Source organism: Pelecanus crispus, chromosome 4 (assembly GCF_030463565.1).
Source record: "Pelecanus crispus isolate bPelCri1 chromosome 4, bPelCri1.pri, whole genome shotgun sequence".
Lineage (NCBI taxonomy): Eukaryota > Metazoa > Chordata > Aves > Pelecaniformes > Pelecanidae > Pelecanus > Pelecanus crispus.
The window spans coordinates 20,279,142-20,296,946 of record NC_134646.1 but is presented as its reverse complement, the minus strand read 5'-3'; the positions used below and the strand labels follow the sequence as shown (position 1 = coordinate 20,296,946).

Below are 17,805 nucleotides of genomic sequence, written 5' to 3'. Positions count from 1 at the left end.
GCACATACACACATGTGCCAATAGAATTCTGGCAGTGTATGCAGCTGTGTGCCTATAGGAACATGCACATCTGCATACGTACTTAGTGTGCACTCCACAACTAAATGGCCCATTTCAGGTGAACTGCATAACTACATATGTGATATTACCACTATATATTCTATTTGTTTGTTCACTGATGAGGTTGCATACCTTGTGTGAGGATTTGTGGAAGTGTAAATAACCACATCGAACTGTGGTTCCCTCAGACACTTGAAGATGTAGCACCAAAATTTCTGCTGAGAGTTGTACATATATTTTGAAATAATAACCAGTTTGTATTGAAAGAAGAAGCCACAGAGCTTCATAGAAAAATGTTCGTTTGTGAGTGTTAAGACTTGTTGTTCTGATTTTTAGAGCAGATATGCCAATCTAAGACCAGGTTAGAAGGAAGCACATGTATCTTTGCAAGCTACAGGGAACAAGAATTAAGGTTTTTTATGCATGTCTAAGCCCAGAAAGATTTATCTCAGTAAGCAACTTTTCCTGTCAATGTTAAGTGAGTTATCATCTTAGTTCATAGATAGGCTCACTGTTATGAATTACATGTATGCTTGTATGTTAGGGGGTATGACAGGGTTGGGGAATGGGCAGATTATGATCAAAAAGACATGCAAAAACTTGTTTTTATTTTACGTCTAGATCTTTACTAGGTTAAACAGAGAAAGGATATTTGCAGCCCACTCCCTCTCAGTGTATGTTTCCGGCTTAGAAGTTGTTTTCCCTTTAAATCATTCCCTTGCAGGGATCTCCACTATGAAGAGAACAGGCCTTCTCTAGGTACTTTTGGCTGTTCATTTGCTCATGACAAATCATCTGACTCCCCAGGAAGTTTTGTCAGCTGTGTTACATGGAAAAGAACCACAGAGTGCATGGGTCTAGTACGCCTATATTCTAAGTAATAGCAGAGGATATCAATCAGCTGGTGCACTGGGCTGGAAGTGTCGCAATCAGGAGTCTTAGGCAGTTTTGACAAGTTCCGAAGAACCCAACAGTGACTGAATATCAAATTGATTTTACCAGGTAATAATACATAGGATTCCCGGTCATAAGTAACAGCAAGTGTTTTTACCAGAGAATGGCAAAACTCCACACATAATTTCAGAACAACTGAACATTTTTCCAGCCAAAACAGCAATTAGCATTTTCCACTGCAAGGTCATCATTACCTGAGTTAGAAATTAACTAAAATCAGAGTAATCTCTCCTCTTACCAAAGTGTGCCATGTAAACTGAAATGAGCTAAATCATACTCTAATGCTTTTCCAAATGCCAGAGAGAGAAACTGTTTATAATATATCACTGGATATTTTAAATTCATTAATTCTTATGTATTCAAAATGCTACCAAAATAGGACTGTTCCATTAGGTGGCTTACAAGCCTGCCATTCTGTGGTAGGCAAAAAAAAATTGAGTATCAAGTCAGATTTTGTTCAAAGGGAAGAAAGCAAAGAAAAACCTTCTCTCCAGGGTGGGGAGGAGAGGAGATGAGATATAGAATAATTTCAGACTTGTTAGGTCTGAGCTGTCTCAAAATTGCTGTAGGAAATGTTTGGTTTTTTTTTTCCCAGGTATATTTCTGGTAGATTTTTATGGACATTTTTTTGGGAATAAAATTAGGTCAATAATGTTCTAAAAACTCAGAGCAGTAATTGTAAAAGCAATAATTTACTACTGCTAAAAATATTTAGCAATATTCTCTCTTAAGCCATGAAACGTCAAGTCATTGTTGAGTGATATAACTCACTTCAAAGCCAATGATCATAAAAGTATTGAAAGGTAAACAGCAATGCTCTGTAGGTAGAAAGGCAATAACACCAACAGTGACTTCTTAGCAATAATGAAATTTATCGCCTCCAGATTTAATTCACCATAGATAGATATTAATAATATTCAGGTAACTACTATCTGCTTTACATTCCTTAGTGTGCACCATTTGGGTGTGTTATTTCAACAAAACAAAACAAAGTGTCTCAAAGAGGCAAAGCTGTATGTAAAAGAAACTGCAAAAATACCACAAATGTAGACTGTAGAAACTTGGAATAATCACAGTTCATTGCCAGTGATATTATGAAGATGTGGCATAGGCAATAGCAGAGAAGCCATTTGTAGTAGATGGATGCTTACAGATCTCCCATGTTTCATCTATCGAAGCCAAAAAATGTGCTTTTAGTCCCATGGTATAATTCAGTCTTGTTTGCGTTCATGAGTGCTGGGTGGAGAACCAGTCACCATAGAAAATGTCCTAGTGAGTGGCACTAAATGAACCCACAACATAGAAGTTACATAGCTTTATTCCCAGAAGCCCTGATTCTGCTAAGCTCCAGTGCTTGTACAAACATTTAATGGAGACTATAGGGATGCATACATAATTTTAACTAGCATATGCTTTTGTCCATTGCTCAGCAGCGATCGACATCAGCATGTGCTTAAGTGCCTTGCTGAAATGGGGCCTAAAAGAATTACTGCATCTCTCTTTGTCCTCAAATTAGTTAGTCTCCTTTATGAGAAGCTCCATCTGGGGGAGGAGACTTGGGGCTGTCCACATTGGACTTTAGAAAAAAGCCATCGATGAAGAAAAGCAATAGATCTTTACAATTCTGTTCCTTGTATGTCCAAACTGAAGCAGCGACTATCGAACAGGAATAATATCCTTTGTTTTGCTTTGTGTCAGGAAGTTGGTGCTGTCAGCTGATACCTTACAAGAATGCATGTACTCTTGAATAAAAGATTGCAGTGATGATGTTCTGTAGCTGTCTTAAGGTAAAAAAAAAAAAAATTCTTTCAGATTCTAGAAGTCTTGATACCCTGCTCTTCAAGTCTATTCCCCTTTATTCCAATATTCTGTTCAGTTTGATAACAATAGATGCTTTTTTTATTTTTCATGCCAGTGATCTTTTAAATCTACCTCTGTTTAAAATGTTACTAAATGGTACTTGAGTAACCATTTCACCTCATTCTCTGAGGTTTGCAGTTGTAAGCATAACTGCCACCACTACAGAGATGTAGGAAATTGGGAAGACAGAGATCTATGACAGATGATCCAAGGTATTTAGGCACTAAAGGGGCAATCAGAGAGCCTATGCCAGAAGTGGCATATCTTCCATCAGCAACAGCTGGACACCTTGGTATTTCTGAAAATATGCCTAAGAGCCTGTTGGTATCTTAAGTGCCTGAATACCTGAAGAAATTCTGTCCCAAATTGCTTAAGTCATGTAGATAGCCATCAGCAGGGTGAGGAAAATGGAAGAAGCATCTTAACTACCAGTGGCTGCTCAGAGCACTAGCTGCAAAAAATAGCATTGAGAAAGTAGAGAGGAAAGTTGCTGCAAAACATTCCTGCTTTATTTTCAGATAGAGTACTTCTGGATAGTAGGAGAAACTTAAAAAAAAAAAAAAAAGTTTAGAATTGCTCTTAAAAGACCCTTCCTCCATTTTCCTTCTCACTGATGAGTTTAAATGAGGATGAGGTATTGATTTACTTCAATCTGATGCAAGGTTATGCATGTTTTCAATCCAAAGTTTTCAGTAATGTTTTAAGTCAGTCTTTCAGATACTGACTTGGTAGCTGGAATAGAATCATGTGAGTTTTGACTATATTCCATTAAAATGTAATAGATCTTTAGAGAGTTCAGATATCTCAGTTGGTCACATGCTGATTTATGCAAATAGCATTGTGGTTGATAATCCTTCCATACTATCTAGAATTCCATGGCACAGACAGATTCAGAAATCTTAGCAAGCTTGCATTATATAAAGTGGAGCTTAAATTGGAGTGCAAGTATGATAATGTGTCAAAAAAAAAAAAAAAGCAGCTACAGAAAGCCTGATCAGGTAATTCCCTAATGCACTGATGGTTTTCCTCTGGAAATCACCAGTTCCTGCATGATATTGGCCTCCAGAGATTACACAAGACATGATCTGTGTCACTCTTCTAAACTTAAACCCAAGAATAGATTCATATATATGGTTTTATCTTCATATATATTGCTTTACCTTCAAGCTTTGGGCTAAAGATACCGAAGAAATTAGACTTGTTGCAGTGCCTTTAGGAAGTTTTCCAAAGTAGTGCTACTTAACTGATTTGGATTGTATTCTAATGTTTGTCAGTGAGCACCAATGAATTCTTTTCCACCAACATATTTTCTCATGAAAAATATGCTAATAGTCAATTTTAGAACTGCCTGAAACAGTCAGTTCCAGCAAATCTCCCAAATTTTTTATTAAAAAAGAAAAAAGGAAAAATGTGTTTTGAGTATCCTGAAATCATTGTAAAATGTATTTAGAATATTTTAATTCAAAGTAACATTTAATAGCCAATGTTAGCTTATTTATATTACAAACTTGGCAGTATTTCAAAAGATCAAAAATTATTTTAGTTTCTGATCTACCTATATTTCTTTCTTCATGCTTACTGAGATTTTAAAATTTTGTGTGAATTCAAACATGCAAAAACACACAAAAAGGCATTTTACAACAAACTCTGTATGCTTCCAGGGAGAGCAATATGAAAGAAAACCTGCATGGAAGGATTAGACTTTTCTTTTAATAGTCTGGCAAAAAAGTCTGAGTTAGTGGTTCACTGTAAGTTTAGGCTTTTGTTTTTCTTTGCTTCCATATGTGTGTGTAGGAAAGAGAGGGAGTGTATATGGATGTGATTTTTAGAACCTGTGTTCTATTCATATTTGATCCGAGTTCTCAGTGTGGATATAGTTGTAACATAATCACACATCTTCAAGAATCTGATGGCTGTGCTTATTTGAACTTCCACCACTTTACAAAGGACACAGTTAACAAACTGCAAGCTCAAGGTGATCTTTTTCACACACACACACAAAAAAAGAAAATCAGTAGGTTTGAATATTCTACAAATAGGTAATGTCTTAATTAGTAAGGTACTTGGGGGAGGCAGGGGAATGGTGAATGTGTCATCTTCACTGATGAGCTGGAAAACAGACCTGTCCAGTGGAATTTAGTGGAATCTGCTTAGTGTATTAGGAACTTGCCAGTGTGGCCTGATTTTTTTTTTCTTTTCTTTTGTTTTTTTTTAAATTAACTATTGATTGCAAGAGGTGAACTGTTTAACTTAATTTCTGTTCAGGCTCATTGACCCATGGCAAGTTTGAGTTTTAAAGAGGGTTTGATTTGACAAAAGAATGTTGAAAAACTTCAACTGAGGCTAATGGTGCCTTTTTACCTGAGAGCAAAAAGCTGAAAAGCACATATTGAAGGAAGACACAGTCCATTTGGGAAATAAATGTATCCCTACAATGCTTATGATTTCAGACAGGTAAGCCTGTCTCTTTTGCTAATTTTCACTGAACAGGGCCATTCTTGTCTTCTGGAAAGCAAGATATTTATAATGTAAATAGTTGTATTGATTTTTTTTCCCCCCCTTCCTCTGTAACTAATATGTAATAATCCAACACACTATTTCTGTTAAATCTTTTACAATAAGGCTGCTATATGCCTAAATATGGTTGACCTCTGACCTTTTCCTAAGTCAGTCACATACTGAAAAGGAGGGTGCTGGAGGTTTCAGTGTACATATAGAATCACGTATATTTAGTAAATTGAGTAAGTGGGACTTATGGCCAGTATACATTAAGCCACAACAGTAACAAAGCTCCAGATCTTAACTAGCAAAAACAACTGTTCACCTTGCCATGTCCACCCTGTAATAAGATCTAAGTTGCACCTGCCTGTAGTTCTGCATGATCAGACTTCAAAGTATAACTAACAAGATCTGTAATGTATCAGTGTCAATAAATGTAGATGTAAAAAAAAAAAAAAAAAAAAAGAAAAAAGAAAAAAATTGACCAACAAAAGAAAATCAACAGCAGCAACAGTACAGTATCAAGACTGGAAGATGACACATGTCCGATTTTGTTGCGCAGTTATAGCTGAAAAGAACAACCAGTGTCAGTCAGCATAAATGGACTGCAGTAGTGACATTTGTTAAGGAACCAACAATTTTCCTTATTGTTTTGTTCTTACTCTGTTTTCCTTTGACCATCTGTTGTTCCCTGTGTGTAATACAGGGGAGAACAGGGCCTCAGTCATCAGTGTTTTATGGGTCAATGTCGCATCAATGATTTCCGATTTCTGTTTGTTTAGCAATTACTGAACTAAGATGGGAATCTGGTGTTCTCCCATGTGTCAAAAGGAATCCTGTCAGAGCTTCCTCCTGAGGATACTCTTCTCACTGCTGTCTTGACTCCTGTCGGTTGAATGACTTTGTAGTGTTCCCAGTAAACAGCACAACACAGCAAACCATATTGATTGAGGGCTTCATTACATGTGTGTTGTGCATCTGTACTTTCACAGGGGCTCAAAGTCATGCAGGGACAGGACTCAATTGAAATATGGTATGTACTCTATGCATGACGCCTGTATTACACCTTTATGACCTTATAGTGGCAAAACTGCTGATCTTTACAGATGTGGATTTGGACCATCTTTTTTTGGAAGAAAATTGTAGTGAACTTTGGTCCTTATCCCACAAACCACTCGCTCCTATCCAGAGCAGCTAAGTGGAAGTTAAAGCGGTGCAAGGGCCTTCTGGTGGGCCGTGCACAGGGGTGAATTTCATGCTGTTTGAATGTGATCTTGCCAAAAAACCTGTATGTCTAGCAGAGGAGACTGTGACTGTTCTATAAGGAGTGTTTGTGTTGTTTACTTTAAAACAAGCTTTGCTAATTAAAATAGTGTATTCCAGAGTCCTATTTGAATGGCATGAAGGGTATCAATGAAGAACATACAAAGTATGCTCGTACAGCTCTCCTGGCTTCTTGTTTCTTTTCCTTCAGCCCTCACTAGGGGACACAGATAAAGTTGTAAACATGCGGAAGTTGCCAGGATTAGAAAATCCAGTTAGTGCTCCCTCTGACGTGCCTCATAGGCTTAATCCTGTATACCATCATTCATTTAAGAAGCATTTACAGTGCTACAGAAATATAAAGGGATCTTAATGCATACGAGACTCAGACTTTTGTCTTTAAGTAGCTTAAGAGTTTATTCCTCTGGTTGACTGCCTAAAAATATTGGGGAAAAAATGACCACATGACTGGACAGAATGAAGAAAAACTGCCAAGGAAAAGCTAGTCCGTCTCCCATCTCTTCCCCCATTAAAAAATGTAAACAAAAACAAGTCAACAACAACAAAGAAAAACCCAAAACAAAACAAAACACCCAAACCCACCATATCAGCTGCAGTTACTATTTGGGGACCGATTTTTCACAAAGTTGAACACACTTCACTCCAAGTGAAAGAAGAACAAAAAGGAGAGAGATGTTGCCTTTTGGAAAACATTGCTGGTTTTCTCAATTCTTGCACAAGCTATCTGTGCCCATTATATTTCCAAGCAAGTCAAACCATAATACACAAAGGACAATTTTATGTTTGGATTCATCACGTGCAGAGATGAAAAGAAAAATCACAAACAGCCTTCTGTGGAAACAATTTGAACAGGGGGAGCTATAGAAAAAATGAATTAAAGCACCCTGTAAGCACTGTAAAGAAAGAAATTCTTACAGTTGTTGGTACTTAAATGCCATTTCAAACATACTGTGCAGAGCTGGTACTCTTGCTCTGACCTGCTGAAACAGGACAATTTTCAAGGTCTATTCTTCTCCCAGTTTGCATATGCAGAGATTGGCTAAGCTACAACATACAATACAAACCTCTGATTCGCAGTGGCTAGGGAATTTTGGCTTTGTGATTCTTACTGCAAAATGGGAAGGATCAGGACCAGCTTTTTTGTTTTACTGGGTACTTTTTGAGACAATTGAAGATACATCTTTTTTTGAGAGGTTTACCCTTTTCAGGAGTCAGAATTTTTATGACCATATTTCAGTGATTTACAGACCACTGAATCCAGATCTGAAGCTGTAACTGTGATTTAGCTTCAAATAACCCAGAGTCCTAAATTCCAGAAAATCTGAAGTTGTATTTGCACAGGATGGGTCTATCTCCTATAATGCTCCTTGGTATTCAATGGAAGTACCTTTTATAGCAACACACCAGCCTTGGAATTTTTCTTCAGTCAGCCTGCGTGATGGCCTAACATCTCCTGTTTGGTAAGGGGGAGTATGTGTTGCACACTGATGAGCTGTAGCAAATCAATGGAATCGTCTGTATTGAAGCAGAGTTGAAGGAAGGACATCACAGCACCTCTGCAAAATGCCCCTTCCCTCTCTGCTTGAGGCAAACGAATGGGATGAAGGTCAGTGAACAACCTATGTGCTCAAACTGATGAACATGCGCTATGGTGTTGTGAGGCCCATTTAAACGCACTGAGACCAGTTCACAGTCCCCTTACAGCATGTATGGCTGTTGTGATCTGCATATGCGAGTCACTTTCTAGTTTGATCACAGAGTTGAAGTTTCAGTTCTCCTGTAGAACCTTCTGCTGGAGGCTGTTCAGTTTTGGCTGTTTCTATGTATGTGCTGATGCTTAGAAAGCAACAATTCTGCAGGCTCCATTCACTGCCCTGTGGCTGCGACTCTCTTCAAGTACATACAGATAAAGACCAAGATTATCTTGCTTTTCAACATGCTCTCCTAAACCCTCTGTTAATGGTATAGCTTGGAGCCTGAATTGCAAATCTGCTGTGCGTCTAAGAAAACATGATTATCGGTAAAGTGTAAGGAGCCAGGGAGGAAGTTTAGCTGGTTAAATTAATACTGACTACCCAATGTATTCATCTTATTTTGAAATCAGCTGCTAGGAAGGAGTGTTTGTCTCCTGATGTTTCCATATGATGTTCTGTCCACATTCCAGGAGCACTTATATATGGAATAGTAACTAGGGTGCTGGAGAAAATAGCTCTCTTTCTGAACATGTCTATTTAACGGATAGATCGGGGCTTTTGTTAAGTAAGTCCCATTATGGGGAGTGGCTGACTGTTGCTGTCTGGAAGATTTTAACCTTTCTTGCACCATAAGCCTGGAACTAACAATGGGGGCATTTAATGTTTCTCTAAGCTAAATTTGAAATGTGTGAAATTATTCCCACCTCTACTTCACATCTAACTTTGGAGAGTAAGGGGAATTATCTTTGATTCTCACAAACTCACAAGACAGAAATTACAAAGAAGTAGCGCTGCAAGAAAATACCCCTTCCATTTTCCAGAACAATTAATGGTTTAATGTGTGGATGAGGTAAAAAGCTGTACAATGACCCCTTCCTGCTGTTAACCCTAGCTAGGTAAAGATGTGTCTGATGTTACAAGATTAACCTGTGTTAGTGATTAAGAAACTGATAGCAGATACTATGAAAATGTCTTTAAGTCTTGATTTGTCATCAACAAATGTTCAGAAAGATTACCTCTGGAATTTTTTTGTCTTGGAGGATATGTTTATGCCCATGTTTTGCTGGATTTGTCCTCAGCATTCTCTAGATGATGTTCCTGCCCTTGGAGTAGTCTTACGTTTTTAGTTCAGTTGCATCATCTTAGAGGGGAAAGGATATATTTTAAGTGTTCTCAGCAGAATGCTAAATCACAGCTAGAATAAATGTTCACTTTTTGGTTTTCTTCTTTTTTATATGAATAATTACCCTAAGTACTTTAATAGCAAAAGTAAAAGTCCTGGAGGTATGTCACCACAGGGTGCTGTTAAATGTGCCCACCCCACACCTGTTTTCCAGAGAGCAGTATGCCTTTCAGTGAAAGATTTGTGGATGTAGGTGTTCAGGGGCAAATGGAGACTCTTTCTTAATGTCAGCCTCAATCCAGAATTAACAGGGTTTGAACACAGATAAATTCAGAGTAAGCACAAAAGCTCTCATCACTAAAATTGGAAGTACTCTAGGGCCCAGCACGCAACTGAGTGGACTGAAGGATGAAGCTCTGGTTTTAAAATTAATGAACATTATGAGAAATAGTCCAGGAATCAAACCTCATGTCTGAATACCACTGAATTTCAGAGTTCCAAGCAGCCAGAACATTGTCCAAATTCTTCCTCAAAAGCCTAATACCATGTAACAGATCAGAATGCATAGCTCTGTTCTCAGAGCAGGAGTCCTCTGAAACTTTTAGTGCATGTCCTTCTAAAATGTCAGTTAGTTGAAGGATTATTGTGATTCTCTGCATAAAGGAATACACTAGTTTTTGGCAATGTGCAGACCTCTCATCTTTTTTTCACCAGAAAAGAAAAAAGTAGCATCTCCTTGAACAACACTGCAACAAAATACCATGCTGCTGACTGCAGGTGGGTCAGTGGCAGAATGCTAGACAGATTTCAGCACAGTTGTACTCATCAATTTTAGCTTTCTGACTCTGTTTTGTCACAAGCACAAGACAGGGTTAGTGGACATGGCAATAAAATTACAGCTAAAATATTGCTAAAATAATTAATTTGCTAACAGTGTCATGTGATTTCTGAAATATATGAAGGAAGTTTTTAATTCCCCTTTTTGGCTATAATTACTAGCATCAGCATATTGACAGGATAACCAAGCTGTCCATTGGTTTTAGCACTGGGTTTTTAAGCAGTTAGCACAGAGACAACACTCATGTGTACTGCAGAAATTCAGTGCCACTGTTATGTAGCACAGAATCCAGAGGGACTGTGATTGCACATCAAATTTGCATTGTGCTGCAACCAGTTCACAGGACCATCCAGTAACTGGGGAGAAAAGAAAAAAAATTTACAAAATCAGTGTGCAGTGCAAAGAGTTTTTTTAAAGCTGATGGAGGAAGGCAACCATGGTTATTCCAGCTTCTGCTCTGTGTTAGATCAGATCCCTTATCTCAGGTTAATGTTGTGCTCATCTTACTCCTCTAAAAGTGGTATTGCAGAGCTGTATAGACAGAGCTCCCTTCAGCAAGGAAGATGCACGATACGGGTGAAGAGTGCCACCTAAAGGCAAAAACGTGCTGAAGGCTCCAGCAAGAGCAAAATTGAGCGAACCCTTCAGCCTGTAAATCATCTGCTTGTTGCATTTCTTCTCCAGCCAGACTGACCCTGGACAGTTCATGGTGTACTTGATGGTCTGGAGCGTTTCTTGGACAAAGCATAATTCCACATTTTCAGTAAGTTTGCATTATTTTTTCTTCATTTTCCAATAAATTTTATGTATGAATGTGTGTAAATCTCTCCCTGAAGTGCACGGGATGACAAGAAAGAGGGTCAAATGAGCAGAATTGAGGGGTAGATGATGGTGGTGCTAAACTGATTGGGGTTGTGGGTAGATTTGGCCACCATCAATCTCTTCAAAAGTATTTGGAGTCCTGGAAGTTAAAAGGCCACAAAGAATTTAGGCAATTACCTTTTATGACTTTTCAACTGTCTGGTCTGTGTCCAACTTGAAAGTACATAGTGAAAACTGCTTCCAACAGAGCATACAAAGATATGTCCAAATAGACATGCTATGTAAGCAAGTTTCTCTTCCCTTTAGATAGCTCAGCCATCAGACAGCAGTACAATTGGACAACACTATGTTGTGGTTTAGCCCCAGCCAGCAACTAAGCACCACGCAGCCGCTTGCTCACTGCCCCTGCCCCGATGGGATGGGGGAGAGAATCGGAGGAGTAAGAGTGAGGAACACTCCTGGGTTGAGATAAGAACAGTTTAATAATTGAAATAAAGTAAAATAGTAATGATAATAGTAACAATAAAATAATAATAATAATAACAGTAATAATAATAATAATAATATACAAAGCAAGTGATGCACAATGCAATTGCTCACCACCTGACGACCAATACCCAGACAGTTCCCGAGCAGTGATCGCTGCTCCCCAGCCAACCCCCCCCAGTTTCTATACTGAGCATGACATCATATGGTATGGAATAGCCCTTTGGTCAGTTTGCATCAACTATTCTGGCTGTGCCCCCTCCTGGTTTCTTGTGCACCTGGCAGAGCATGGGAAGCTGAAAAGTCCTTGACTAGCATAAGCAGTACTTAGCAACAACTAAAACATTGGTGTGTTATCAACATTCTTCTCCTACTAAATCCAAAACACAGCACTGTGCCTGCTACTAGGAAGAAAATTAACTCTATCCCAGCTGAAACCAGGACACACTATCATGCTGGGAAATTGCCTCGCGTTAAGTTCTTTTCTCTGCAAATCTCTGCTCTAATTGTTTTCTTTTTTCTTTTTATGCCCACTTTAACAGAAAGGCATTCTCTGAACCATACCTTAAGTATACCTTCCTTCAGTTTCTGTGAATACAAAACCAAGATGGAGCTTTCTGACTTACCACAGTACCTTTTGGAATCTGCACAGAACTTTTTTCTAGTTAATTTAGTATATTTAACACAAAGCAATTTCCAAGCAGGAAGATGTTGCCAATCTCTGCTTCCTGTTCTCTCAGGACTCTTCTTCAGTGGGCTCTGCCCTGATGGTATATGGGCTCTCTCCACCCATTCCACCTACACTTACTGAGGTACTATAGGTTAGAAAAAGGCAGGCATGTAGTGAAACTGTAATAAAAGTAATTACACATCTGTAACGGTAACTCTTTCCTAAAAAAAAATTGCCATGCTATCTGAATCTGCCATTGACTCTGGGTTTCCTGTGTTTCTTGCTTTGGAGACTGATGAGTCTTATGTCCAACGTGGTGTGTAATGTAGTAACACCTGCCTTGTTATCCAGGAACAATCACAGAATCATAGAACAGTTTGGGTTGGAAGGGACCTTTGAAGGTCATCTAGTCCAGCCCACCCTGCAATAAGCAGGCACATCTTCAACTAGATCAGGTTGCTCAGAGCCCCATCCAACCTGACCTTGAATGTTTCCAGGGATGGGGCCTCCACTGCCTCTCTGGGCAACCCACTTCAGTGCCTCACCACACTCATTGTAAAAAATGTCTTCCTTATATCCAGTCTAAATCTACCCTCTTTTAGTTTAAAACCATTACCCCTTGTCCTATCTTAACAGACCCTACTAAAAAGTCTGTCCCCATCTTTCTTATAAGCCCCCTTTAAGTATTGAAAAGCTGCATTAAGGTCTCCCCGCAGCCTTCTCTTCTCCAGGCTGAACAATCCCAACTCCCTCAGCCTGTCCTTGTAGGAGAGGTGCTCCAGCCCTCAGATCATTTTTGTGGTCCTGCTCTGGACCTGCTGCAACAGGTCCATGTCTTTCCTGGGCTGAGGACTCCAGAGCTGGATGCAGTACTCCAGGTGGGATCTCACCAGTACCACCAAACTATAGAGATATCAACCTTGTCATAATATTAATTAGTCCTTACCTCTGTAATGCCTTCTTTAGCAGTAGAAACAGTCAGGAGTTGCAGACTGAAGTTGAAAGAAATCACACGTGACTACTGTGACTAATACTGCTTTAGGCTAAACTTTCCTTTAGATCTATACAGTTGAACCTGAGGCTCCCACACAGAGCAAACAACATTTTAGAAAACATTCACCTTGCCAAGTGATATAGTTTGTATCTTCTGGTTTTAAGCTCTAGTGCATTTGTTTATTGGGGGCTACTCCACCAGCTCAGGAAAGGAGCTCTCTCAAAGATTCAGTAATTATCACATCTCTCATTTCACCATGTCAGAGAAGCTGCTTAAAATGATCATTCCTGCTACATTGCCTGTAAGAAGTGTTTTACAAGTAAAGAAAAAAATGTTACTGCATCAACATTGCAATCTTGCTGTGAGGAGTTAATGACTTGCACTTCATAGTGAAGTGCATGCAGGGAATTAATATTCTCATTCATTTGATGGTGTAGGTGATGTACAGTTAATATGCAGGGAACAGCTACATAATATAGTAAGTACACACAAAAGCATTTTCTTTTCTTCACAAAAGAGCACTAGGTAGAAGAGCAGTCAGAGCAATAACGACATAGCAACTAACTGAAAACTTGCAATTAATTCACTAAGCTAAATGGAAAATTTGTCCTTACCAAATTTTTTGTAAAACAGAATCCAGTAAGGCCTGTCTCAGGCAATGAGTTTCTATCAGGTGTTTCTTTAAGTATGAATTACCTACTATGTGTAAGTCATATCACAATGTTCAAATATGCTCACAGGCTAGTTAGGAAAGCAAATGGCATGTATATAGGCAGCAGCTGATTTCAATTAGTGTGTTGTTTTGGGGAAATACCCCTGGAAACATTTTAGCACAATAGCTTTTTCTTTTTTTGTTACAACACAACACTGAAATACAGCCACAGACTTGCCCCCAGGTCACTGCAATGCAGAGGATATTTTATGTTCTCTTCCTTTCATTCTTTTAACTACTGAGGAGTACAGTTGTCTCAGTAGTAGTAACAAATTAATCTACTGTAGTGGCTTTTTTTTGCAGTTACTCAAGTCCTTATGTAAGAATGCATTGGATGTTTTTAGGAGTTTTTATGTTGAAAGAAAATAAAGCAGATTGTTAAGAATGTGGGACAATCATTTCAGCCAAGCTGTGTGAATAACCAGCACTACCAGACTGCTGAGCAGCTGTTTGAAACAGCTCTGACACTGTAAGCAATTTGGTTGTTGATGCTGTGTTCAGCATTTTGAACTGATGAATGAACGCCTGACAGCCATGCTGGCTATACAGCCATCACTCTTTTAGGAAATACCAAGTTTAATGAGCACAATAGAACAAAGCAATACCTGCTAATTGGAAACAGTCTGCCTGTAGGCAAATGGTTGTCAATATTGCCAAATCAGAATTTCACCTTCAGCCCAGGTCAGAAGTCAGTTCAATACCACATGTGCTGTTGGAGCATCAGGCTTTTGTAACCTTGTGTAAGATTACCCCTGAAACACCCCCACACACGCATGTGCATCAGGGTAGGGAAGAATGGGGAGCTGGGGATGGTCAGCACATTGTCCCACTGTGTGAATACAGGCGTGCTGGTTTTGCACCGCAGAGAAGCAGCGGACTCCCCATCATTCCTCTCTGTGCCAGGAGGACTTCTCCATTTCTGCACGATGTTCTGAGAGCAATTGCTGGTTTGATGGTTGTGGCTTTTGATGTCAAATAATTTGACTGGTTTTGCTTCAGTTAGTGCATGATGTTTTCCATGAGGTTCAGTAATGCAAACTGGAATGTTTATTGTCACACAGGTTAAGAACTAGTCTTTGGTTTGCCCGTGGGAGGCCTCTTCTAACTCACTCACATGGCTCTGACCTACCCATTCAGATATAGTTTCAAACTTAAAAGACTAAAGCAGGCAGCTCCTAAGGCTGGGAAAGAAAATTACTATTCTTCAACTAGGCAGGACTTAAAATAGCAATTAAAAGAACTAATGTGATGGTGATAAAAGTATGGGTGGTGTACTTCTATCCTTCAAAGTACCCTTTAAAGTTTAATCCATTCCCTCCACATTCTTGACACAGTAAAACCTTGTCATCCCCTTTCAGGACAAAAATGTTGTAGGAGTGGAGTTTACTAGTGTGATGCATTACAGTCTCCTCCTCATCCCAGTCATGGATGCCACAGTGGCATAGAGTTAAGACCTCAATGCGAAAGGGAGACTCAGGTACTTGCTGCAGTCATTCCGGTACCGCAGACCCCATGTGTATATTCTCCTTTACTAAAAACACACAGGTCCGAGGCTATATCCCTTGTTCAGGCAAAAACTCCTCTTCCGCTGTCTAAGAGGAGATCTGGCTGAACAAGGAGGTCAGAATCCAGGTCAAACCTTATATACAGATGGAGGTGGAGAAAGAAACTGTTTAACTGCTGAGACTAAATGTAATTATTTTCTGTAAAATAACTAAACACATAGCAGCTCAAGCGGTTTTGGCTCATTTTTGTACTGATTGTGACTGATTTTGTTCTGGTGTGAGAAGGAGTTAAAGGCACGGTTTCTCTACAGCAGTGCAGTGTAAGAGTCTGACACCCTTCTCTGCTCCCTGAATGTCAACTCCGATCACCACCAGACTTTTCAGAAAAGTATAATAATTTCAGGAAAAGACATACCTCTGTCTCCTATCCTGAACTAATTGTATTTTTTTAGAAGGAAGAACCAAAAACACTCAAGATTTTGAAGTTCCTCTGTATGAATAACTACTATATGTATGTGATTGAAAATAAAAGCAAGTCTTTGAAATCAGAACCATAGTGTGGACTGCTTCATACTCTTTCACCTCTCAAACCCTGCTTTTCAAGAGTATTATTATTGTCAAATGCAGTGCAGTTATGTTTGGCAATTGCCTTCTGGAGAAGAGCAAAGCAAATAGTAAAACTTTGCCTTGCAATTTAGAGATACTGGATGTAGTTAGTTTCTGTATTGTAATACTCTGGGGCTTGTGGTGGTAAACATTTGACATGATATAATATTTTTCAGCCATTTCCTTGACAAGAGAATTAAAGATTGAATAATATACTGAACTAGAAAACAATTTACTGCCAGGCTTAATTCTGGTTTGTTTTTTTTTTCTAATAGTTTGGTATTCAGGCGTGGTATAAAAATGTTAGCTATACTTACTTTAGTGCTTTGATAACAACTGTTTCTCTAACAATTCAAACCCATTTGCAACCACAGTGCTGAGGAAAAACCTTGTTTTTCCTCCAGACGTTGTTCATAAATACTTTTCATACAAAGCTGTAACCTTTACTTAATGAGAGATTGAATTAGAGTGGAAATAGGAAGGTATAATAGGATTTAAAAAAAAAGTGAAGTGCTTTTCATATTTTATCTTGGCCATTTGTTATCTTACACTTTTGGCTAGGATACTAGACATAAATGAAATGTCTAACATTTCCAACAGTGTTCTGAAGTTTCACCACCACCAGGATATTTCTTCCAAGCGATAAAAATGAAATCAGGTTTTATGGATGATGTCTGAACTCATTCTATATTGACATTAGGTTTTTAGAAAATTATTTACATCATTTTTTTAGTCAAGGACAGATTCATTGGCACAAACGGCACAACCACAGTGTATCCTATTGTTTTAACCATAGAATCATAGAATCGTTTAGGTTGGAAAAGACTTTTAAGATTATCCAGTCAAACCATTAACCTAACGTTACCAAGTCCACTACTAAACCAATTAAACCAATTAAGGGTAGACTAGACTAAACCAAACCATGTTCCAAAGTGCCATGTCTACCCATTTTTTGAACACTTCCAGGGATGGGGACTCCACCACCTCTCTGGGCAGCCTCTTCCAATGCTTGACTACTCTTTCCGTGAAGAAATTTTTCCTAATATCCAATCTAAACCTCCCCTGATGCAGCTTGAGCCCATTTCCTCTTGTCCTATCGCTAGCTACTTGGGAGAAGAGACCAACACCCACCTCACTACAACCTCCTTTCAGGCAGCTGTAGAGGCGATAAGGTCTCCCCTCAGCCTCCTCTTCTCCAGGCTAAACAATCCCAGTTCCCTCAGCCGCTCCTCATAAGGCCTGTGCTCCAGACCCTTCACCAGCCTTGTTGCCCTTCTCTGAACACTCTCCAGCACCTCAATGTCTTGTATTGAGGGGCCCAAAACTGGACACAGTATTCCAGGTGTGGCCTCACCAGTGCCGAGTACAGGGGGACAATCACCTCCCTGCTCCTGCTGGCCACACTATTCCTGATCCAAGCCAGGATGCTCTTGGCCTTCTTGGCCACCTGGGCACGCTGCCGGCTCATGTTCAGCCGGCTGTCAACCAACACCCCCAGGTCCTTTTCAGCCAGGCAGCTTTCCAGCCACTCTTCCCCAAGCCTGTAGCATTGCATGGGGTTGTTGTGACCCAAGTGCAGGACCCGGCACTTGGCCTTGTTGAACCTCATACAGTTGGCCTCGGCCCATCGGTCCAGCCTGTCCAGGTCCCTCTGCAGGGCCATCCTACCCTCCAGCAGATCGACACTCCCACCCAACT

General features: G+C 39.5%; 1 protein-coding gene across 1 annotated transcript in view; it reads left to right on the top strand.

Moving 5' to 3' along the window:
* The window catches only part of MAPK10 (mitogen-activated protein kinase 10), a 182,780-nt gene extending 169,518 nt beyond the window's left edge, over positions 1-13,262 (top strand). Inside the window, exons 13-14 of the mRNA XM_075708696.1 lie at positions 10,997-11,075; positions 13,257-13,262. Coding sequence (XP_075564811.1) covers positions 10,997-11,075; positions 13,257-13,262 — 85 coding nt within the window. The remainder of the gene's footprint in view (positions 1-10,996; positions 11,076-13,256) is intronic.
* Positions 13,263-17,805: the final 4,543 nt, after the last annotated feature.